This window comes from Ochotona curzoniae, unplaced genomic scaffold, assembly GCF_017591425.1.
Source record: "Ochotona curzoniae isolate NIBS_2020 unplaced genomic scaffold, NIBS_Ocur_1.0 contig_2688, whole genome shotgun sequence".
NCBI lineage: Eukaryota > Metazoa > Chordata > Mammalia > Lagomorpha > Ochotonidae > Ochotona > Ochotona curzoniae.
The window spans coordinates 6,236,184-6,261,155 of record NW_024465553.1 but is presented as its reverse complement, the minus strand read 5'-3'; the positions used below and the strand labels follow the sequence as shown (position 1 = coordinate 6,261,155).

At 45.8% G+C, this 24,972-nt stretch overlaps 1 protein-coding gene and 1 long non-coding RNA gene across 3 annotated transcripts in view; one reads left to right on the top strand and one right to left on the bottom strand.

Annotated features, from left to right (window-relative positions):
- The window catches only part of BTBD7 (BTB domain containing 7), a 54,052-nt gene extending 45,480 nt beyond the window's left edge, over positions 1 to 8,572 (bottom strand). The window contains exon 1 of one of the 2 annotated variants that reach the window (XM_040975124.1): positions 8,350 to 8,572. In XM_040975124.1, the coding sequence (XP_040831058.1) occupies positions 8,350 to 8,467 (118 nt within the window). In that variant the 5' untranslated portion in view covers positions 8,468 to 8,572. The remainder of the gene's footprint in view (positions 1 to 8,349) is intronic. The other variant, XM_040975123.1, reaches the window with a different exon arrangement.
- On the top strand, positions 1,566 to 6,922 carry LOC121152888. Its single transcript, XR_005883322.1, has 2 exons — positions 1,566 to 1,853; positions 6,405 to 6,922. It is a non-coding gene; the product is annotated as an uncharacterized LOC121152888 (long non-coding RNA).
- Positions 8,573 to 24,972: the final 16,400 nt, after the last annotated feature.

Below are 24,972 nucleotides of genomic sequence, written 5' to 3'. Positions count from 1 at the left end.
GAGCTTTTGGTAAAGTGAGACCATTCATGGAACAGAAGAGGTGTCAGGCTCTCTCTCTAATAACCTAATAGTCACAGCAGGGGACTAGAAATAGCCTCACAGCTTTTTTTTTTTATTTGAAAAGTCCATTGAAGTATAATGACATCACATCTATCCAATAAGCACATGAATATAATAGGTAAACTTTCAACTATGTGCTACATTGTGATTTGATATAGATAAGTTACTTATCTTCTGAGGTACAAAGTTAAAAATACAGGATCCTTAAAAAAAAAAAAAGAAAAAGAAAACAGATTTATCTATTTGAAAATCAGAGAGACACACAGTTTCCCTCCTCTAGTTCAATCTCCAGGGTTGAGTCAAAATGAAATCAGGAATTTGATCTGAATTTTCCATGGGGCAGCAGCCCCAACGTGTGGGCTGTCTCCTGCTGTTTTCCTAAGCCAGGAGCAGGGAGCTGGATTGGAAGTGGGGCAACTGAGACAGAAGCCAGCACTCTCGTGGAAGGCCAGCATTGCAGAGGCAGCTTCACCTGCTGTGACGGAGCCAGTCACAGAAATATGGAATACGTTGTAAGATTTCATATACACACAGAAGTTATATTCATTAAAAGGTTAGTAGAAATGACCATTTTCTGCTCAACTGGAGAATTTTTACTTTTTATTAAGCTATTTAGAACATTAAGCCAGTGTTATGCAAATTAAAATGTTATCACAAAATAAGTTAAAAAATGACCAGAGTCCATCTTCCAATGTTTAATTTTTAAAAATTTTGTTTTAAAAATAACTGCAAATTACTAAGTTGAAATTTCATTTTTAACTATAGTAACGAATGGCAAATGACACTTAGTCTGTATATTTTAACTCTCCTTCCTCCTGTCAGACTTTATTGCCGAAGCACGTGACAGAACTCTGACTCCATAATTAAGGCTATAATGAGACTGCTCTGTCACAAGCTATTACTAACATTTGCTACAAACCCATCTAGTTTTGCCACAAAGCATTTTGCTTACAAGAAAATTTTTACGTCTAAAAAAATATTTTAGGAAAGTCTGAACACAAGAACAAGCAGCCCTTACGAAGTATATTACAGAATTTTTCTTTAAAGAAATATTCACAAAATACATGGCCAGATAAAACTGACCAATACACAGGGATATTAGATGCAATCTGCACTTGAAGTTACCTAAGGGAGTCTACCCCCAAGAAGGAAGGGAACAGCACAATAGCACGGTTCACACGGTACCTCTGTAAAGGACTGCGGCAGGAAAAACGTATTTTCATTAAAAATTTGTATTAACAGGTAATATTTGTATATATGTCCCATTTTCTTGGCTACAGAAATTTTCCAGATAATAATGAAGTGCAAACAAAGTACTATGCTTGGGCTAAGTTTTCCATTTCCACTTCAAAGACAGTTAACATACCTCATATTTAAAAATAGCTTACAAAGCACTCTTTCATGCTATTTCATCCCAACAACTCACTTACTGAATATCTACTATACAACAGATGCTGCGCTATATCCTGCACATTTGGGTTTAAACAGTCACACACAGGAGTGAGACGCACATGCAAGTGACTGTAATCCGCTGTGGTAAGGGTTGGGAGAGAATCTATGACTATTGGTAAAGATGACAAAGCTGAAGAATACAGAGGACCACACCAAACAGGAGGTTTTTAATAATCAACAAATCCAAGGACTGGCTTAGCTGACCAGCGGTTCGTCAGTCCTAGAAGTCCCAGGGCAGCGAAGGAAGGCTGCAGGTGGCAGAAAGCATGGGGAATGTTGCCAAGAACCCGGATCTTGGGATCTGCCATCTCCAGGCACGGTCCTCACAGGCAGATAACAAGGTAACAGGAGGCCTTGGGTCCCCGGGGTTCATGTTCAACAGGGGAAGAATCCTTCACCAGAAACAGAATCTCCTAATCTGGGAGAAGTAACTATTCATGGGGTGCATTTCTGGAGTTGGTAGCAGTGTTGGGGGTTGGGGGTCATCTTTAAGATGGATTCCTATCTTTCTCAAGAGACTGGACTAGCTTTTGCAGAAGCAAGGTGTCATAAAGTGGGTGGGCTTCTCTGTCTCTTGCTTCTCTTCTTCACACACACCAACCCCGTGATGCCATCCCTCCAGTAACAATCCAACATGAGGCCCTCACAAGATATGAATGCCCTATCTTGAACTTCCCTGCCCCATAAACATAAGCCAAAAATAAATTCCCAGGTCTCAAGTACCTCTTTGACTACGAAACAAAAGCACAGGGAGTACCACGAGCTGACTGGCTTAGATTCACAATCTACACCTAAGGTTGGTATTGAATTCCTTTCTCCATCTCTGAAGGCATGAAAGAGCAGAGGTCTGCAAGTAAAGCAAAGTAGATTAAAAAAAAAAACAATATGCAGTTAGCAACGAATGACAAAGGAAGGGAGAACTATGAGCATTAGAATAAACAGAAGAAAAACAAAAGCAAACAGCAGAAACCGCTAGGGATTCTGGAGTGGCACCAGATCCAGGTAGGCAGCCTGGAAACCTGGACTTTGTATTACAGAAAATGGAAGTTAGCAATTTTTTTAAATAGGGAAGTAACAAGTCAAATTTGGTCAAGGAACACAACCGTGACAGTGATGTACACGGAGAGTGACGCAGAGTGCAGGAACAGGCAAGCCACACTCAACCAGACGTTTGTGCGACAAGCAATTCAAAGTAGTGAGGCAGGTGTAAGAGACCAAGAAAATGAAACAATAATAACTACACATGCAAGAGAGAAAGACGGTTCAGTAATGCACTTGCACATCTAGTTTTTTTAATAGATCAAGAAACCAAGCTTCACACAGGCTAAGAGATTTCCTGAGTAATTCAGAACTAGCAATTCAGAGTACTCTGGAACAGTGGCTAGAAACTGGAGGACTGACCCTCCACCCAGTTCTATTACATCACAATTATATCTAAAAACCCCAGTAATGCTCAAAAAAGCAGACTGCTTTGTATTTTGTGATTTAAAACATTTTCTGTGTATTGGATTAAAGGCAATTTTATATTTTATTTTTTAAAGATGTATTTATTTATTGGAAAGTCAGATATACAGAGGAGGAGAAACAGAGAGGAAGATCTTCCCTCTAAAGATTCACTTTCCAAGTGAGCGCAACGGCCGATATTATGCCGATCCAAAGCCAGGAACCAGGAACTTCTTCCGGGTATCCACATGGGTGCAGGGTCCAAAGCTTTGGGCCGTCCTCTACTGTTTTCCCAGGCCACAAACAGGGAGCTGGATGGCAAGTGGAGCTGCCGGGATTAGAACCGGCATCCATATGGGATCCCGGGGTGTTCAAGGCGAGGACTTAAGCGGCTAGGCCACGCCACCGGGCCCTGTATTAGATTTTTAAAACACATTTTGGGGATCCAGCACAGTAGCCTAGTGGCTAAAGGCCTCACTTTGTACGCACTGGGATCCAATATGGGCACTCGTTCTAAACCCACTTCCCATCCAGCTCCCTGCCTGTGGCCTGGGAAAGCAGTCAAGGACGGCCCAAAGTTGTGGGACCCTGCACCTGCGTGGGTGCCTAAAAGAAGCTCCTGGCTCCTTGGGAAATGAACCAGCGGACAGAAGGTCTTTCTCTGTCTCTGTCTCTCCGCTTTGTAAATCTGTCTTTCCAATAAAAATAATTAAATATATAAAAAAATACAAAGGATACCTGTTTTAGAAAAAAAAGGCTACTTGTCTTCTTTCAAGAATAAATGAGCTTGATTTTTTTTTTTTTTACTATCATTGTATCTTGACTTGGTTAATAGTGGAGATGGTTTAAAATAAAAACAAACATTCTCCGTTAAAAAATGATAAACAATATACTTTCTAGTTCACTGGATCAAAGCGTAGACTTCTGCTTCTTGATTTAATGTCATTTCAGGGGTGGGCATTTGGCACCACAGTTCAGATGCCACTCAGGACACATGCCTGGGTTGAGACCTAAGTCCACTCTGACTGGATTCCAGATCCCTGCCAGTGCACACACAGAGACGCAGTGGGCAGGGCGCAAGCACCTGAACCCCTGCCACTCCATGACATGTGGCCTTGGCCCGGCCCAGATGTGGCTGTGGAGGGCTTTTAGGAAATGAACCAGAAAGTGGAAGATCTCTGTCTGTCTCTGCCTTTAAAATAAACAGAAAGTAAAAATTAATTTTAATAAGCAACTGCATGTCAGGCTAGGAATAAAGTTATGAGCAAAACAGTTATGATAATTATTCAAGGAATATATTTGTATTATTTGATTGCCAGTCTTCCCCACTGCATAGCCACAGTACTATTTTTTTCTTCACTCAAAACAGGTCTCTAAATGTACAAAGATAATATTTAAAATGTCAGCTTCACAATAGCACAGCATTCTTTCAATGACATTACAATTTCCTCATTCATCAATCTGAAAACATTTTTTTTTCCAGCACCCATAACTTTTAAATATATAACTAAATATATATTTAAAAGCAACACATATACTTGCTAAAACATTCAACAGACCAGGATTATAAGGAAATACATATACACATTCATGCATCATAAAAAACATATATTTAGAAAATTCATACAGATACAATACTCAATGGTGAAAGATTAAAAACGTTTTTGTAAGATCAGGAATAAGTCAAGGATGCCAGCTTTTGTGACTTCAAGTCAGCACAATAAACAAAATCCTAGATAAGCAATTAGTCAAGAAAAACAGCATTTGAACCAAGCAGTAAGGACCTTAACTGTCTATAGACAACGTAAGCGTATATGCATAAAAGAATGCAAACATTCCAGGCCTGGCACAGTGGCCAAGCAGCTAACGTCCTCACCTTGCATGCACACCGGGATCCCATATGGGCGCCAGTTCTAATCCCAGTGGCTCCATTTCCCATCCAGCTCCCTACTTGTGGCCTGGGAAAGCAGTCGAGTGTGGCCCAAAGACTTGGGGCCCTGTGCCCACATGGGAGAACTGGAAGAGACTCCAGGCACCTGACTTTGGATCGGCACAACTCTGGCTGTTGGGGCCGCACAGGGAGTAAATCATCGGACGGAGGATCTTCCTCTCTGTCTCTCCTCCTCTCTATGTATCTGACTTTCAAATACATACATACATACATAAATGAATCAATAAATAAATCTTAAAAAACAGAATGCAAATATTCCACCTCAAATCTCTTAGAATAAATGAACTTTGCCAAGTTGCAGAAAATCAATATGCAAAAACAAGCTGTGTTCTCCCAGCCTAGCAATGCATATTCCACAGAGAAAACGAAGAGCATTGCCCTAGTCCCGGCAGCAACAGAGAGCATGAAACACTGCGGGTAAATGTAACGGAGGAGACAGAGCCTTCAATTCTGTGAGCACTCTGACACACTGGCAAACACATGGAAAGACACCTCCTTCACTGATTGGGAGACTTAACATTGTCACAAATGTCAGTACTCCCCAAAGCAACCTAAACATTCAAAACAATCCCTAACAAAAACCCAGTGGCTTAGTTTTGCAGAAATAGAAAAAACAAATCAATCCTAAAATTCAAGGAATTCTGAATGGTGGAAAAGAAAAAAAAGCCTGGAAACAGAACAAACTGAAGGCATCACACTTTTATTTCAAATTTTACTATCAAGTTAGAGTAATTAAAACCAAATGCTAGGCCCAGTGAAACAGGTTAGTGCTAAATCCTCACCTTGCACGCTCAGGGATCCCATATGGGCACCAGTTCATATCTCAGCTGCCCCACTTCCCATCCAACTCCCTGCATGTGGCCTGGGAAAACAGTTGAGGACGGCCCAAAGCCTTGGGACCCTGCACCTGTGTGGGAGACCTGGAAGAAGCTCTGGGCTCCTAGATTTGGAAAGGCTTAGCTCTGGCCGTTGTGGCCACTTTGGAAGTGAACCGGTGGATGGAAGATCTTTGTCTCTCCTCCTCTCTGTACAGAATGAAATAAATATATCTAAATCCAACGGAAATAAATACATCTAAAAAAAAGCAATTAATATCTAACACTGGATAAACAGATAAAATGTGGTATACACATGTAATGGAATACAAAAGTTTTAAAAAGGGACAAAAATCGAAACATCCTATATACATATAGACTAACTTAAATAAGCCCATCACAAATACTGTATGATTCCATTTACATGCAACACCTAGAGTTGTGAACTTTGCACTTACAGATAGGATAATGTAGCTAACGGGAGATGAGAATAAAGTTAAAATGGGGAATTGGTGTTCAACGGATACAGAATTTCAGTGTGGAAAGATGGAGGTAGTAATGCTTGCACAATGAGAATGTATTCAATGCTACTAAACTACACTTAAAAACAGTAAGATGGCACAATGCACCTGCTATGCAATCCTCCTGAGTATCAGGCTAGCACCTCATCTCTTCATCCGCAGGTAACTGCAACAGCTACTGCCTATGCAGGTGCACACCTCACTCCTAACGCAAGCTGCAGCTCTCCTCCAGGCTCCAGGCTTCCACAAGAGGATAAAATCCAACCCTTCCACAGACAATGGCATTTCTCAAAGAAAGTCGTTTCCCAAGGAAATTCAGCTATCACCTCTGCCTGGTCACCCAGGAAGCTAACCCGCCGGTGACACTCTCACTTTCCCCTCACAGTCCCACGTGTCCCAGGAAGTTCTTCAGACCCCGGTGGCTGCGCAAGTCTGCCTCTGCCCTTAACACTTGCAGCATGCCTTCTGTTGCAATCCACTAAGCTGCCTTCTAGCTTCACGTGGGTGCACCTCACCGTGTCAATAAGAACTTAAGGGCAAAATTCATGCATTCCATTGCTTTCGCTTCACCCACAGCACCAGTGAGATAAAAAACTAAATAGATCTTCAATGATCACTTGTGTAAATCTGAGCATTTCCGGAACTAGAAAGGGAAATAAAAATCCTTTGCCTTTACTATATTTCTGAAGGTTAACTTGTGACACATTACAAATAAAACTGCTCTGACTCAACAAGACGACACATGGAGACCTGGTAGCATGGCCAGGAAAACAACACAGGTGTTTCAAACTCTAAAATTACACTCTGATACCAAGAACTTGTTGAAACGTAGGTGTGGGGACCATCAGGCCTAAATGCAAATCACGGCTCTGCGAAAACCCTAAACAAAATGTCACCCAGTATTTCACTACATTTATGTTAGGAAAAAAAGTCTTCACTGGACACTTGCGGTAGCTATCGGCAAGCATCAAGGAGAGAGGCGCACTGTTCATTGCAGAATCCAACTTTACCACACACAGACCGAGGCATGGCCACGGGGCAGCTCGGGAGTGCAGAGCTCGCCAATCCAGCTGTCCAGAGTTCAGGTCCCCGTGTGAAGCCACTCAGCTGGTCGGGCCTGGCTCACCAGCCCCAAAAGAGTCACATGCGATCACCAGGGCTCCCCCCAGCTCGTAACAAGGTACGATTCTCGCACAGCAATTTCAAACCCCTCTCCCATGGATTTTGGCCATGTCCAGGAAACGATGCTGATCAGAGGATGCTATTCTGTTGCTTCTCGACGCTAATGGATCCTGGAGCAACGTCTAGTCCCCGCTTTCGGGAGGAGGTTTTCAACAGCAAACTGCTCTGGTCAAGCAAGAGCACCCAGACAGCTTCTGTGAATCGGGCCTGCTCCAGCACTCACTATCTGTGCTGGAATGTGAAGAGCTGCTGTGGCCGCCCGGCACACCAACAGCACTCCTCTCAGTTGCCCTCCACCCCCCAAAAACAAAGGACAGCGAGGAAGTTCTCATGGGGGGTTGGGGGCTGAAGGCGCTGCAAAATGCAAGCTTTTTGCCATTCAAGCACACAGTCGCCTCGGCTTCCTGCAAACACTCCGTAGGGTGTCCCTCCCAACCTGTCAACGCTCAGCTCCAGTTTTATCCCCCAAACAAGAACTTACCCGGACCGTTTTAACTTCTCCCTCCCGCGCCGCCAGCAGCCGGACCCAGGCCTTGCTGCCCGGCCAAGCCCCGGCCGGCCCGCCTCTCACGCCCACCCGGGCGGCAGCACCGGCCCCGCGGAGGGGGTCCCCGGGCGCCCCAAGTCTCGCCAGCGTCCGGGGAGCGGCGGCTCCCGCCCCTGGGAGCTCGGAGCCGGCCGCCGCGGCCACCTCCGGCCGTCTCCTCCGCCCGAGCGCCACACCTCGCGCCTCTGCCCCCGGGACGGCGGCGCGCTGCCCAGCCCGCCCCTCGCCTGCGCTCGGGGACCGGCCAGTCGGGCGCCGCCGCGACTCCCCCTGCCCCGCCCGGCAACCCGGCCCAGCGCCCCCCACGCCCAGGAGCCATCTCCTATTCGCCGGGCGGACCTCGGTTCCACAGCCTAGTACCCACCAAGGGACACTCACCCCAGAGGCTCCTCCCGCCGCTGCTGCTGCTGCTGCCGCCGCTGGGACCACTACCGTCGCCCCCGCCGCCGCCGCCGCCAGCACCGCCGTCCGTACCGGCGCCAGCACCCCCGGCCATCCTCCTCCAGCCGCCGCCGCCGCCCTCTCCTCTCCTGTCAGTGGCTCAAGCTCCGGGGCTGCTCCAGGTTCCCCTCGCCGCCATTTTGACTCCTAGAGGGAGCAGGAGGGGCTCGGCTCCGTACGGCCCTGAGGCGCCTGCGCGGCGGCGCGGCGGAGCCCACCCGGACCCCGCCCGCCGTCGCCGTCGCCGCGCCCACGGTTACGTGCCCCGACGTCGGCGCGCGCGCGCCTGGCGAGGCCTGGCCAGTGGAAGGCGCGTTCGCGAGACTCGCGAGACCGTGAGAAACGGGGGCGCGCGCGGGAGTGCCTCTGCCCTCCGGGTCGATGTGTTGGCCGCTTTGTATCCCGCTGATGGCAGGGCAAGGTGCCACAGTATTTAGGGTCTCACAAGGGAATGTTAGTCACTGCATCGCTACTCGGCCACTTCTTCCGACTGGGCGTTGTTTGGTCGGCTTAGTCGGCTGGTGAGCGAACCCGCGCTTCGGCGAAGTCCTCGCTGACCGCCGTGGCCAGTCCCTAGCGGTTCCGTGCAGAGTGTCTTTGGAGGATTGTGTACTCAGTGTAATGAAAGCCGTGACCATTGCTGCGAGGTTTTCCTCAGCGAGCCCTCACGAGCCAAGCGCTGAATGGCTGGAAGCAGCGGTTGCCACTTGGGGCAGCCAACACGCCCTTTCCCGGATGGGGGCTCCTGGTTTGGGACTTGCCAAACACTTCTTACCAGGCAGTACCTACAAAACACTTTGTACTTAGGGAGCGTCTTCCAGTTCTCACACCATTAAACACGGTTTGACTTGAACGCCACCAGCCACTCCTTGAGGTGACCGTTACGGGTGTTACTAGTGTTTTGCACGAAGCAAGTGGACAAGCCGCTGCTCGCAGCCTGGCATCTGGTTTGGCCACTCTGCCCTTCGCTAGGCCCCCCGCACTACAGGAGATTCTCTGGGATTTTATTTAAAAACATCTGCATGCTCAGTCTATACCCATCAACTGAGAAACACGTTTTCTCTTGTCTTGAAAAGAAAAAAAGAACTTAAAAAAAAACTTGCTCGAAGGGCATGGAAGATGGTTTATCTACTGGTTTACTCTCCAAACACCCGCTGACAGCCAGAGCTGAGCCAGGCTGAGACCAGGAGCCCAACGCTTGGAGCGCAAGCTATCTCCTGGGTAAGTGGCAGATGTAAGGCTGAGTTTGTGTTCAGAACCAGAGGTCCACACAGAATAAAGACTAGCTTAAAACAAGCTTTATTGGGAGCACTCCTGGGAAAGGTTTACTGGTCCAGCATAGATATCAGGCCAGGGAAGTTGCACCCGGGGGAAATGAGGTGTCATTTTTTTAGGGGGCTGTAAAGGTGGATTGGGGGGTGCTATAAAGCACAACAGGTTCCTTTCGATCTTGGTGAATCCCCCGCTGCTCAGCCGAGGAGGGGGCTGCATTGTGCAGGAGCAGCCTTATCAGTCGCCTCTCTCAGCCTCCTCCCGGGCTGCCCCTCACTCACCCGGCTGGGCCTTGCAGCAGGGACCCCAAGTCCTTAAGCTAAAGTAGAGGTGGGATTCCAGCGCCAGGTGTCTGACAGGCTTCTGTAAGAGCATGTTCACTGCGGCTCCAGACACACTTGTTCCTGTTGTTCTCAGCTCACCTCTAAGCATCAAGGGACAAGAGGAGCTTGGCGATATATGTTTAACCATGCTTTGATCCTCTGCTATTTTGTGCTTTTGGTATTTGGTGGAAGGGTTTTAGCCTGTTGCTCTTCTCTTGGTCGTCTTCTGATTTGGTACATGGTTGTTGTGTTCACTCAGCATTTATTTCCTTGAAAACAGCTCATTCTGGTTTGTATCATGTCATTTCTCCGCTTTCAAAAGGCTTTTGTGTCTTTCTGGCCTCACCTGCTGGAGTATGGAGATTGTAGTAACCCTTTCTGCGGGAAAAAAAAAAAATTCCTATAGCAAAGAATGGTCTTGGCTGAGTGGGAGACCTAGAAGAAGCTCCTGGATCCTGGTTTCAGATTGTCTCAGCTCCAGCCATTGTGGCCACTTGGGGACTAAATTAGTGGATGGAAAATCTTCCTCTCTCTCTCTCCCCTTCTCTGTATATCTCACTTTCTAATAAAAATAAAGTAAATCTTTAAATAAATAAATAAAAACAAATAAATCTTTTTTTAGAAAAAAAGATTAGTGGGGGCCCGACGGCATGGCCTAGCGGCTAAAGCCCTCACCTTGAACGCGCCGGGACCGGTAGGTTCTAATCCCGGCAGCTCCACTTCCCATCCAGCTCCCTGCTTGTGGCCTGGGAAGGCAGTTGAGGACGGCCCAATTCTTTGGGACTCTGCACCCGTGTGGGAGGCCTGGAAGAAGTTCCTGGATCCTGGCTCTGGATTGGCGCAGCACCTGCTGTTGGGAGTGAATCATCAGATGGAAAATCTTCCTCTCTGTATATCTGACTTTGTAATAAAAATAAATATATCTTAAAAAAAAAAAGATCAGTGGATTAATGTTCCTCCCCACAATATTTTTGTGGCAGGGAAAGAGGCTGAAGGTTAAGCTGATTGCTAATGACCAATGATGTAATGAGTTGTCTCTATGTAGTGAGGGCCTTCCAAAAGGACAGGGTCCAGAGAACTTGCACAAAGCCAGCTGAGTGGAGCTTCTTGGATGATGAAAACCCAGAGAGAGCAAGGAAGCTCCAGGCCTTCTCTCATACCTTCCCCCTCCATGCATCTCTTCATCTGTAGCCTTGGCAATAATATCCTTTATAATAAGCCAGTAAGCATGCCTCCCTGAGTTCTTCAGGAAATTAACTGGACCAACGAGGGGGTTGTTGGAAGGCCAGTTTACAGTCGGTTGGTCAGTAGCACGGGTAAAACGGCCTGGGCCTTGTGCTTGGCACTGGGAGGAGGCAGTGGTCCTGTAGAACTGAGCCCTCTACCTTGTCTCTGGCTAGACGGTCTCAGAGTCGGGTTGGATTGGAGGACACTTAGCTGCTATCTGCTGCTACACCTCAATCGCTCCCTTGGCGGGGAGTGCCCTCCGTGCGTTTTGTCACAGGAATCTCTCATTGTGTAGAGTGAGTGCAGGAGAAACTGAATTTTTATTTCCCCTCTGCTTCATCAGATGTGTTTATCAACATATAGATTTGTTTAATTCTCTTCATTTCAACAAATGTTTAAAGCACCCATCCAATACCATGTGCCAAACACAGGCCAGAGGCGAGGGGTAAAAAAAGGAAGGGAGGAATTTAGTGTTGAAATTGGAATACGGAGTGAACAGGGCCAAAGTCAGGAGCTGAGGAACACGATGCCAGTGTCATGTGTAGCAAGAATCCATTTGCCTAATCAGCAGCAGCCTTTCCAGAGGTCTGTGTTTACAGGAAGCTGCAGCCATGCCCCAGAGGCAGGGAGCTCCCCAGGCCCAGGGTGGGTGCCTTACCTTCATCCCTAGGCAGAATGCTCACCCCCAGAATGTAGTATATTCACACATTAAATGAATATAAATTGATTTTAAACAGTTGACTAAATTAAGGAGGCAAGACACAAAAGTAGACAAGGTAATTCCATGCATTGTACTTCATTGATATTAAAATGTATATATTTTTTTCAAAAACAGTGGTGAAATTTCTCACGTTTTTCAGTGAATGACTTCTTAACATTGGATTATGATTTATACTGGTGCACCTTTCTTCTTTTTTTTTCTTAGTAAGATACCAAGTACTGGCATCCAAATTCCATAGAAAACAAAATAGGTGAAGATAAACCAGTGTATGGAAAAGCAGAGAGGGGTGCAGTATAGTCATGCAGCACAAGTCAGAGTAAGGAAACCAAAGAAAAAAGATATTTTTCAGGCTTCATCCAAGCTCGGTCCAACTGTGATCTTTTCACTCATGTCGGTTTTGTTTATTATTAGGTTTCCTGTGATATTTTTTCAAAGTAGTGTTAACTGAAGCATGTGCCATCTCATTAAATCTCCATTTCTACATTCTCTGAGAAATATATATATATTTCGAAGATTTATTTTTTTATTGGGAAGTCAGATATACAAAGAGGAGAAGAGACAGAGAGGAAGATCTTCCATCCACTAATTTAGTCCCCAAGTGGCCACAATGGCCAGAGCTGTGCTAGTTAGGAACCAGGAGCCAGGAATTTGTTCTGGGTCTCCCACGTGGATGTAGGGTCCCAAGGCTTTCAGCTGTGCTCGACTGCTTTCCCAGGTCACAGGCAGGGAGCTGGATGGGAAGCAGGCCTGCCAGGATTAGAACTGGCACCCATATGGATTCCTGGCATGTGCAAGGCAAGGACTTTAGCTGCTTGGCTACCACATGATGCTCAAGAAATCTAATTCTTTCAAGGTTTTATTTTATTTTTATTGGTAAGGCTGATTCACAGAGGCTAGTAGAGACAGAGAGAAAGATCTTCCATCCACTGGTTCATTCCTCAAGTGTCCATAACAGCCAGAACTGAGCTGATTTGAAGCCAGGAGTCAAGAGCATCCTTGGGATCTTCCATGGGGGTGCAGCGCCCCAAGGCCTTGGGCCAACCTAACTGCTTTCCCAGGCAATAAACAGGGAACTGGATGGGAAGTAGAGCAGCCTGGGTACAAACCTCACGCCCATATGGGATCGCCGCCAAGGACTTTAGCCACTGGGTTATTGTGCTATGTCCCTGAGAAATATTTTATACTTACTTTGTTTGCCTGAGGTTATGATACTGCAGTGAGCTGACCTTTGATCTTTAGGCTTTGATTGCCAGTTCTTTTCAATTTATTTTAAAGGAGACTCATCGAGGAGGAAACAGGAGTTTGGCGTAGCTCTTGAAGGCCCCCTTTGAGTTTCCCACATCCCCCAAGTGCTGGCCTTGAGTTGCTGGCCTGCTTTCAGGTCCATCTTCCTGCTAATGTTCATCTCCAGAGGCAGTTGGAAGTGGCTCCCATTTGGTCCTTGCCACCCCCATGGGAGACCCGCATTGAGTTCCTGGCCCCAAGGCTGATTTTGGCACAGCCCAGCCCTTTTCATTGCTGGTATTTGGGGAGTGAACCAGTGGTGGGGACCTTCATTTCCTGTCTTTTGGTCTCTCCATCTCAAAAATTTAGAAGAAAAAAATGAATCCATTGAAGAATTTCTGGGTGTCATTCAGGGAAAGAAGAGGAAAGTCAAAAACAGAAAGATGATGAAAACAACTTTCCGTCATAGGTAATTTTGTGAAGAACTAATATTAAAAATATTACACATCTATAAAAAGAGCAAACTTGGAAAACCAAGATTATATTTGGAACTGTCTAAGGGCCCTTCCTGCACAAGATTCTTTGTAATTCTGGACTGCAGTTTTGTTGGATCTTCTCACGCTGCCATTCTGCTTGCAGTCCAGACGTGTGCTGCCAGTGTTGCTGCATGCATAACTGAAGTGTTTCCCCTCTGCAACTCCTGTGCTCTCATTGCTTGCTTATCTGAGTTTCTCCGCCATTTAGGTCATGCCATTGTAAAGACACAAATAGAGATGGAGAGAGGCACTTTATTCCTCAAAGACCTTTGGTCCTTGAACAGCAATTAAATCTTTGTGTGTTTTTTGTTTTTTGTTTTTTTTCCCAGAGAGGAGAAAATTCAAGATATTTGGGCCCAAGGTAGTGCAGTCTTAACTTATGTAATTTTCTAGAACCCTAACACAAATTTGCCTCAAGAATGTAGATTTATAAAACTCACATTAAGAAGATGTAGGTAGGCAAGAGTGTCTTTCTTATTAATTATATACACAGAGCTAAAAAAAAAACCCGATGTCCAGGCGCGCTCTCGAGTTGTGCCCTTTTATATAACTGCAGGAACAGGGCCTTGTATTGTAGGTCACTGAGAATATATTGAATGTGGGTTCACTAAGCCTTGTATTGAAAACTGTGCAGGCTTCCGTTAACTAATCTTTTGTGACTTGGGGAAATCCAAAAAAGGAAGATTGCTTGTCCCTGTAATTTGAACAGTTAAAAGAGCCTCCTTCTGGACTGGGGGTGGGCATCAGGCAGCTTAATTGTGTTGTGGCTGTATTTGGAGTTTCTTTTACTGAGACTGTCAAGTGTAATTTCAGACTTTTGTCTCAGACACAGAATTAAGATACTTGATCCTCACATCAGCTTCACTACGTTCAAAATTTCTCAAGATTAATTCATCTAGGCTTATCTGTTACTGGGCTGTTTCTCGGTTTACTTAGTATTTTTGTTACCCTTTAAAAATTAATAAAGAGGGTACAACCCTGAGGAAAGAAGACCTGACTAATCTAGTCTGTAAGACTCCTGTTGCAAATGAAAGAAATCCAGCCACTAATGGTTTAAACCAAAAGCAGGATTTATCACTGAAGGATACAAAGCCTGGCCCAGAACTCATACATAGGAAAGCATCCTAACTTCTGAATAGCGAGGGCCAGGGATTCGACCACAGTGGGCATGCTTCCTTGGACTCTTTGGGCAGTTTGGTTTCATCATTAACTCATTATTAGAGGGCTTTTTCCCTGGGTAAAAATCATGACTCCCAAGCCAGAACATCCATTACAGTAAGGACACCAGGGTCTAGCCCTCCAGTCACAAGTGAGAAGAGAAAAATTCTAATATATCCTGCATTTAATTAAAACGGACAGAGGGTAGAGGCCAGGAGATACGTAGGAAGTTAATCAGTGAACAGTTACAGCTAAGAAACCAAAAACATCCTGAACGTATGTTAAAACCTGTCTCAAATTTCATCATAACATTTTCGGAGCAAGTGCATTCTGCTTAGAAGCCCAACCAACTGGGAAGCACCAGTACTTCTCTTTATGGACTGTTCTATCCCAAAGTATTCCCTGCTTTGCGTAATCCCACCCCCCTATAGCCAGTGTAGCTGGAGTGTAAATGACAAATACCTTCCTTCCCCAGATTTCTATGTTTGAAAGTGCTTTTATCCCTGGTCTGGTGGACACATTTCCAGTTGCTACCTAGCCCTGCTGCTGGTACTTGCAGGAACTTATTCCAGGGTCTGTTCCTTTTTTGGGGGGGATAGCATCTGTAATATATCAATTAATCAGTCAATCTATGGTCGATTGGAAATGTATCTTGAGAATTTTGTTTTAACACAAGCATAACATCCTTGGAGATCTATCTTTGCATAAATGTTTGAATCAACAGCCCAATCTTAGACCAATCAATTGGATTAATGAAATCAACTCTTACAGGACTCATTATATAACTGAGAGATGCTCAGATTATTATCTGGATATTCCAAATTAAAATTATAGGTTAGTTGATGAGACTGGAAGAGGGTGAGCAAAGATTGTGAAAACAAAGAGAGAGTTTAGGGAGGTGGCCAGCTAGAGTTCACACAGGACCTTGATTGCTCTGGGTGATACCAGGGCAGAGCTGTCCAATACAAATATGCAAACCACAGGTATAATTGTTAACTTTCCATAATTGAAATTTAAACAGACTTATAAGAAATAGTTGCATTACTTTTAAACATACCCAAAATTGTGTTTAAATATATAATCAATATAGACACTTTATTAGTGAGATATTTTGCTTTCTGTCTTCTTACTAAATCTTTGTCATTATAAACACAACTCAATATTCATCAGAAATTCTTAATGTGTATTTAGATGTCATAGTTTATCGTTGGAAATTTTCACAACTTAAAGTTTTCCAATAATGGAATCATGTATCAGTTTTTAAATTATAATTATATAAAATCAAACAATGCAAAAGTAGTCCTTTAGTGATATTTTCCACATTTGAAGGACTTGGGAGCCACAAGTGACTAGTGTGAAAGGTATTGAACATCAGGTGTACCTAGTGTGAATGGTCTTGCACATGTAGCTACTGTGGATAGTGCAGGGTGTCGCATGGGACTAGGCAGAAGATTCTAGACATCACACATAGACACTGTGGACGGTGCTAGACATTGTATGTGGTTGGTGTGGATGGGCTTGGATCTCACATGGAGCCGTATGTGACATATGGCTAATAGGAATGGTCTTGGCCATCATGAGTGGTTAGTGTGGATGTGTGGACATCACTTAGATGGCTAGAGTGGATAGTGTGGTGGATGTCACATGTGGCTCACAGGTATCCAGTGTTGTGGTGCCTAATTTCATGTGATTTGGGTCAGAGAGTGCTCAGATGAAGCACTGTTTATCGAGGGTTTTCACGTGAAGTTAGCATTTGAATTGGTGATCTCAGCAAGCAGAGTATCCTCCCCAAGGTACCCACCTTGGGTAGGCATCCTCTAAACTACAAAGGGGCTGACCAGAACAAAAAGTGAAGAAGGAGGAATTCCCCCTTTCCCCTGCCTCTTATTGGAACTGGCACTTCCTGTCTTTTTTTGCCTTTAGATTGAGAATTATGTCATCCGTTTTTTGGTCTTTAGGCCTTTGCTCTTTATTTTCTAAGATTCATTTATTTTTATTGGAGAGGCAGATATACAGAGAGGAGGAGAGACAGAGAGGAAGATCTTCCCTCCGATGGTTCACTCCCCAAGTGGCCACAATGGCTGGAGCTGCACCAGTCAGGAGCCAGAGCTGGGATTAGAACCAGCGCCCACATGGGATCCCGGTGCGTGCCAGGCAAGGACTTTAACCACAACGCTATCATGATGGGCTCTCACCCAGATTTTTGCTGTCCTTATTTGGCTGGGGTAGTTGTCTAATTGTTTCTTAAAAAAGACTCTGTAGCCTCAACCTAGGATAAACATTGCCAAAACATGCACAAAGTTGGGGAAGGGAGAGGAGTAAGCAACTGGGCTACATATCCTTTCTACCCACTAAAGGGCTTCCTTCAGTTACCATGAACTTAAATTGCTGAGATAGCAGAGAAGCTGTTGGGAGGCGTAGGGGAGGGGTGAAGGATGAAGCCATGCTGTGGGCAGTTGAAACAGTCCTCAGGGCAAAAGCACCCTCTGGATCCTCACTGTGGGGAGAGACTGGTGACTGGCTACGGCCGGATGCTGGTTCTGCGGTGTGATCATGTTTGCAGGTCATGTATGCATTTCAATACTTTAAAATACTTTTGAGGATCTTCTTGGCAAGGAAAGGTTTATTTTGGCTTACAGTTTGGAGGTTCATGTTTCAAGATGATGGCCCAGCTAGTCTGGTGGCTGACAGGGACTGGCAGTGATGCAGAGTGTGTGGACACAGGGTCACAGGACTCAGCAAGGAAAGAGAAGTTAGGTGGAAACTTAGCTTGAGTAACTTACACTCAAGCCTGGTGTGATGGCTCATTTGCTAAATCCTCACCTTAAACACATTGGGGGTCCCATGTGGGTGCTGGTTCATGTCCCGAATGCTGCACTTCCCTTCCAGCTCCCTGCCTGTGGCCTGGGAAAGCAGTCGAGGATGGCCCAAAGCTTGGGACCCTGTACGCGCGTGGGAAATTGAAGCAGCTCCTGGCTCCTGCTTCAGATTGGTTCACCTCGAGCCGTTGCAGACACTTGGGGAGTGAACCAGCAGACAGAGGACCTTTCTGTCTCTCCTCTCTTGGTGGATCTGCCTTTCCAATAAAAACAAATCTTTTTAAAAAGAAGAATGAGCCTGTACACAGACAACTTAGGGATCGCAAATTGACATTAAAGAGCGGGATATGTGTGTCATATATTTTGCCGTCGCAAGCAGTTGATTGAGAGCTATGCTTCTAGATAAATAAGCAGACAGGTTTAGATCCCAGCCCGCAGGAAAGCAGCTGGTTTGGAAAGAAGTGGGAAGCCCGGCTTAAACCAGGGCCACACAAGTGCCAAGGGCCGCTGGACAGTTCGGTGGGGCTGGGAGGACTCTGTGAGCGGGCACTCAGCGGAAGAGGCGGGGTTTGGCAGGGGAAGCAGCGCCTGCGCACACGAGTGCTTCGCTAGATTTGGCCTGGTTTAGCTACTCGCTGCGGTGGTCTCTTGGCCTGCTCATCGCGTTGTGTACCTAGACACATCATGCCTCATCTGCTTGTGCTCTGTCCACTCTTGAGCCGTCACCGCCGATGCGTGGTCTTGTTCAGCCGCCGCCTGCAGAGCTCAGATTGCTCATACAAACGTCCCGCGTCACCCGTGGTGAGTTGATTAGGGTCCATTGTCCAGGGATCCGACTGGACGGGGCTCCACCCTTGACGGGTAAGAGGAGTGGGACTAAGATATGTGGATCCACGCTGTGGCCTCCCTGGGGAGTGAAAGTCACAGTGAGGACCCCCACCCACTCCCCTGTGTGGTGCTCCTGGGACTGGAGACCTGGCGCCCTCCAGGGGTCATGCCGCCTGGGCCTCGTCCTAGTGGATACCTGGGGCGCGGGGGAGGCGAAGGCGAGTTCACCACGTGACAGCCCCTTCTGCGCCTCGGGACCAGCCCTTCTCCCAGCCACCACCCCTGCAGCAGGAGGAAATCCTGGGCTGCATCGAAGCTTCAGAGCACCGAGGTGGCAAGCAGGGAACCCAGAAGGCAGAAGTTGTGTTTAAGTCTCCAGTTAGGCCATCTGGAGTCGAGTTCCTGCATTTTAGGCTTCGTCAAGCACCCCTTTCTAGGACAGCTGTCCAATTCCAAGTGACATTTCTTAGGCTGGGAGGCCCCGGCCAGGACGCCGTGTTCGTTAACGGCATTTTTGGCTTCCTGTTGCAGGAACAGGCCGTTGGAATCACCGTGCTGTTTACCGCCTTCTTAACACCGTGCGCCTATGTACTGCCCTGTCTGAACCAGTACAGGCGAGCATAAAGAGAGGATGGAAACGCCAGTGTCACCACTGCCGGCGCTGGCTTACATGAGCTGTTTCCTAACCATGTGCGGCAAATATTTTGCAATTTGTTAGTGCTGCCTATTGTATTAATGTAGGTGTAGTTAAAAAAAAATTACTATTGTCAGATGTTAAATAAATAGAAGCACTTATGGTGTTTTGTGTGATTACCCGCTGTTTTCTACATATCATGAAACTGGGTGAAAATGTACTGGTGGCGAATACCGAGGGCCGGGACTTTGCCCTTCCCCAGCAGCCTCCCCTACCCCTTGCATGGGTTTAAAGAGTCCTCAAGGTATGTTTGAGGATTGCTGTGGCTGTGGACAGTAGAATGCAACTCTTAGCCCACAACAGGTCCCCCTTTTTTGTTTTAAAGCAGACTTGAATGCACCTGTCTTGGGTTGTGGACTCTCAGGTTATCAGCCTTACCTGTCATCAGGTAAGGCTGCCCCTGTCTTAGGTTGGTTAGTGCAGTGCCCAGTCCATCTTACCCGTCACTGGCTGCCATTCAATGTGTTGCCTGCTGCAGCTGCACAGACCATACTTAGGGAGGCTGGTAACCCTGTTCCATGGCTAGGAGTATCTTTAGCTCGGTAGCAATAAGCAGACAGCAGTTCCTGGGCTTGGGAAACATTTTGCACTTGCTTAGGTGTTACATACATAAAGACATGTGAGGGCCTGGCGCGGTGGCGCAAGTGGTTAAAGGTCCTCGCCTTGCACGCCCGGGATCCCATATGGGCGCCGGTTCTAATCCCGGCAGCCCCGCTTCCCTTCCAGCTCCCTGCCTGTGGCCTGGGAAAGCAGTTGAGGACGGCCCAAAGCTTTGGGACCCTGCACCCGCGTGGGAGACCCGGAAGAGGCTCCTGGCTTCGGATCGGCATAGTATCGGCCCGTTGCGGCTCACTTGGGGAGTGAATCATCGGATGGAAGATCTTCCTCTCTGTCTCTCCTCTCTGTATATCCGCCTTTCCAATAAAAAATAATAAAAATTAAAAAAAAAAAAAAAAAGATGCTAAAAGTTTAAAAAAAAAAAAAAAAAAAAAAAGACATGTGATGGGGAACAAGAGGCCCTGACCATATCCCACAGCATCTGCTGCTCCTCTGCCAATAAATCAACCTGCTGTTATAACATAAGCATGCCCACCCGCACGTGTTCATCAATACAGTTCTGTTGTTCCATCGCTCAGGCCATCAGTTCTGCAAGTTTGTTCATAGTCTCAGCAGTCACTGTAGGGTGTCCTAGGGTCACCACTGCTGTGGTGGCGGCTGCCGATGCCAGGGCAATGCTGGCTACGATAGTCGATGTTATGCCAAAGTCTCTTATGCCTTATCAGGCCAGTAGAGGCCTCTCCATCAGCCCCGACAGGCACAGGTAGGATTCCGGGCAGCTGCATGACAACAGCAGTATCACCATTACTATTCCAACATGTGCTTAGGGTGCAGCTGACCTTGGTGCAATTCACTTTAGAGACATTTTCTGTATGTAAGAGAAAAACGGGGGATAATACAGGTAGACACGTGTTTAAAATTCAAGGAGCTAAGGTTCACCCACATGAGCGAGTCCTCAAATCCAGAGGAATTATTGAATAAGTTCCATAGGAATAGTTGCCTCCTTTAATAAGAGAAAAGGGTGCGCATGCCAGTGCATGTCCATACCCCACAAAGCTGCCACTTAGAAAAGGCGGGAAATACCGGGACCTTGGTGCTCATAGGAGGAAGAAAAAAAAAAGCGGTGGTGCTTAACAATATACTAATATGGGGCCCAGCGGCGTGGCCTAGCAGCTAAAGTCCTCGCCTTGAACACACCGGGATCCCATATGGGCGCCGGTTCTGATCCTGGCAGCTTCACTTCCCATCCAGCTCCCTGCTTGTGACCTGGGAAATCAGTCGAGGACGACCCAAAGCCTTGGGACCCTGCACCCGTGTGGGATACCCGGAAGAAGTTCCTGGATCCTGGCTTCGGATCAGCATAACACCGGCCGTTGTGCTCACTTGGGGAGTGAATCATCAGACAGAAGATCTTCCCCTCTGTTTCTCCTCCTCTCTGTATATCTGACTTTCCAATAAATAAGTAAATCTTTGAAAAAAAAAAAACCAATATACTAATACATAAAGGCCTAATATACTTGCTTGTCCCATCGATCTTCTGACTCAAATGCCATCACCATGGCCAGTGCCTGAGCTTTCACAAGACTCAGCAGCAGGAGCTTGCCGGACAAGCCTCTCAGGAATCCACCATGGACCATTTTTCTTTTCTGAGAAAACATAGACTGATCCTTGCCCCCATATGAGAATGGGATCTGGGCCTTGTCACTGGCCAGTCAAAGGATCCTTCCAGATCACGTAACCCTTCTGCTTCCGAGACGGATTCCAGTGACGATCCTTCAGCATCCAATGTTAGAAAATTTAAGATAAATAATACAAGATTCAAATGATCTCGGGGAGTGCTCTACTCCCTCTCTTTAGTTTAAATAAGGTAATCTTTAATAGTATGGTTGGCGCATTCCACAATATCTTGTCCTTGAGGATTATAAGGAATGCCTGTAATTAGTTGTATATGGTGGGAGGCAGCAAAATCACAGAACTTACTGCTGATATAGCAGGGGCCATTATCAGTTTTAATAACTTTTGGAGTTCCCAAGATGGAAAAACATGCATTGCAGTGGGCTAGAACGTGCCTGGCTTATTCCCCTGTCTGAGGAGCTAGAATCATTCTGGAGCAAGTATCGATAGTAACATGCACATACTTTAGTGTCCCAAACTCTGGGATGTGTGTCACGTCCATTTGCAGATCTTTATAATTCAATCAACTTGGTTAACTGTCTCCACAAAATGGAAGATAAATCCATTGGCATTCTTGAGGCCTTTTAAGAATACCAAGGAAAACCCTAGAATTTGAAACTTTTTGAATTCTCGGATGCCTTTTTAAAAATGGTTAAAAACATCTGAAACAAGATTTTTTTGTTGTTGAAGTTAGCATAACTATTATAGATTAGACTCAGTTATTGACATGAAATCACTCAAATACCTTTAAAACAAATACAAAACCTTTACTAATTTAAAGCAGTGAGAAATTGATAACCAGCCAAAAACACAAGAATTATTTTAAACTATAAAAATGTTTTGTATACAATGAATACTACATTAATTTAACTTATACCTAGAAATAGTGCATTAGTTTAATTCTATGCCAAATTATGTGCAAAAAAATTTCATGTTTTTGAAAATCTCACAAATGAAACCTTTAGAATTACAAGAGACAAAAATCTTTGCACAGTTTCTCCAGACTTTGTCTGCCCTGGGGTTCCTTCTCCTTTTTTACCCTGGTTTGGGATCCTTGTGACTCCCTGCCCCTTCTTATACATAATTTTTTTAAAGCTTTATTTTATTTTTATTGGAAAGTCAGATATACAGAGAGGAGAGACAAAGATCTTCCGTCTGATGATTCACTCCCTACGTTAGCGCAACGGCCAGTGCTATGCCAGTCTGAAGCCAGGATCCAGGAACTTCTTCCAGGTCTCCCACATGGGTACAGAGTCCCAAGGCTTTGGGCTGTCTTTTGCTGCTTTCCTAGGCCACAAGCAGGGAGCTGGATGGGAAGTGGAGCTGCCAGGATCAGAACCAGCGCCCATATGGGATCCCAGTGTGTTCAAGGCGAGGACTTTAGCTGCTAGGCCACGCCGCTGGGCCCCTATGGGTAATTTTTAAAGAAAGGGTTGCACCATCGCTTGAGAAGATGGCAAAGCATTTTTTTTACCAAACACCAGAGAAAAAAGGTGGCTACAAGGAGGGCAAATCATGGGGCTACATCACAGACAGTTGCAACAAACTTCAGTGAGGCCTTAAGTTTAATGTTGGTGCCTTGCGACTAGAACAGATCTCGGATTCCCTTAATCATCTGCACTTTAGCGAGTTCTTGCCCCATGATAAATTTTACTTATGCTTCTGCAAAATATTTAATTCTAAACTTACCTCTGGATTTCCAGGGTCCCTCAGATTATTCCTCGTGCCCTAGGACAGGGACAGGGTCTGGGGATGAAATCACTTATGCCCCTGCAAAATTTTTAAATTCTAAACTTACCTTCGTAGGTCCAGGGGTCCCTCAGATTGTCCCTCATGCCGTGCCCCACGTTAGGTGCCATTTGCTTCGGCCAGCAGAGCCAGTACGTGGACACGGAGAGGGCCTGGGGATGAAGCACCGACAGGAGACCAGCGACAGTAGAAGTCTCCCTTTATTGCCCCTTCACTCTCCTATATACTCTTCCCCCACATCCTCATTTAGCAGCATATTGCATACAGATGAGTTCAACTAGTCTAGGTGTTTTTAGCCACAGCCCCGTTCCTATTCCTGCCCAGGCTAATAAGAACTAATCAACTCCTTAACCCACAAACATGCAATGGCAGCTGGATTTGCTGTGCCACAATGCCAACCTCTACTTTTATTTTAAAAAAATTAACAAATATGAATTGTACATATTTATAATTTAGTATGTGATACTTCACCTTATATTTACCATGTGCAATATCCAATCAGGATAGAATTATTCATCCTGTTGCAGAGTGCGAGAGAGATCACACCGGACTCAGTTGTAGGATGTTCAGGAGCAGTCTTTATTGCCCAAGCCTGGGGACAGCAGCTCTTGCTACACTCCAGGAACTACTGCACCGCATGGCAGAAGCCAGGGGCTTTTAAGCCCTCACCTTCCAATTAGTTTGAAAGGCACACAGTATAGCGTTTTAACAGGAAGGAGGAAGGGAAGGTCCGGAGGCACTGAGCACTTTCCAGGAAGGGTATAATTAACATTTCAGTGCTGTTAGCGCCCCCTTCAGGAACTCTTTGTGAGTACACAATTAGCTTCAGACTCCACCAAGCTGGGGGGGTGGGGTTGGGCGCGGGGGACTGGCATAGCCACATTCCATTTGCCCAAATGTCAGGGGGTGCTGGCTATCATGGCTATCACTGGCTGCACCCCATAACAATCCTTTCAAGCATTTAGTATTTTCTTAAAGTGAAGTATTCATAATTCTACACATTTGTAAAAATGCCGAAATAAAGAACATACCTGATCTTTATTCATACTAAAGTGCAGTAGAACCCCCAAATTTCTTATTGCTATAAAGCTAAAACCCTCCAATTAAATTTTCCCATACTCCCCTCCATTCTTTCCTGTGCAGTCTCTGCTAACCATCATTGGATTTTTAACTTCTGTGAGATCACCTAATTTTGGATTCTGTATTTATATGGGGTCATGTCATTCTTGTCTCTCTGTGATTGGCTTTCACTTGACATATTGATATCCAATTTCATCCATCTTGTTTCAGATGACAGTTTTTATTTGGACATATGCACTGCCTTTATTCATTCATCAGAAGATGGACATCTAGGTTCTTCAGACACTTTTTGTCTGCCGTGACTGGTGTTGCACTAACCATGGTAGTAGCAATGGTTCTTTGACAGATGGTATCAACTTGTCTTGCATGTATACCCTGGAATGGTACTGCTGTTTCATATGGTAGTTTGATTTCTAGTCTTTAAAACCAAATTATGTATTTGAAAGGCAGAGAGAGAAAGAGAGAAAGTAGCGAGAGAGCACTTCTGTCTGTTGTTGTATTCCCCAGGTGCTTGCAGCAGCCAGAGTTGAGCCATAACAATAGGAATCAGTCACTTCACCTGGGTTTCCCATATGAGTGGCAGCAGGCCAACTATTTGGGCCATCATTGACTGCCTCCTGGTGTGGATTAGCAGGAAGCTGGATCACAGACGTGAAGTCTGGGACCAGGCCCTCTGACGTGGGATGTGGATATTCCA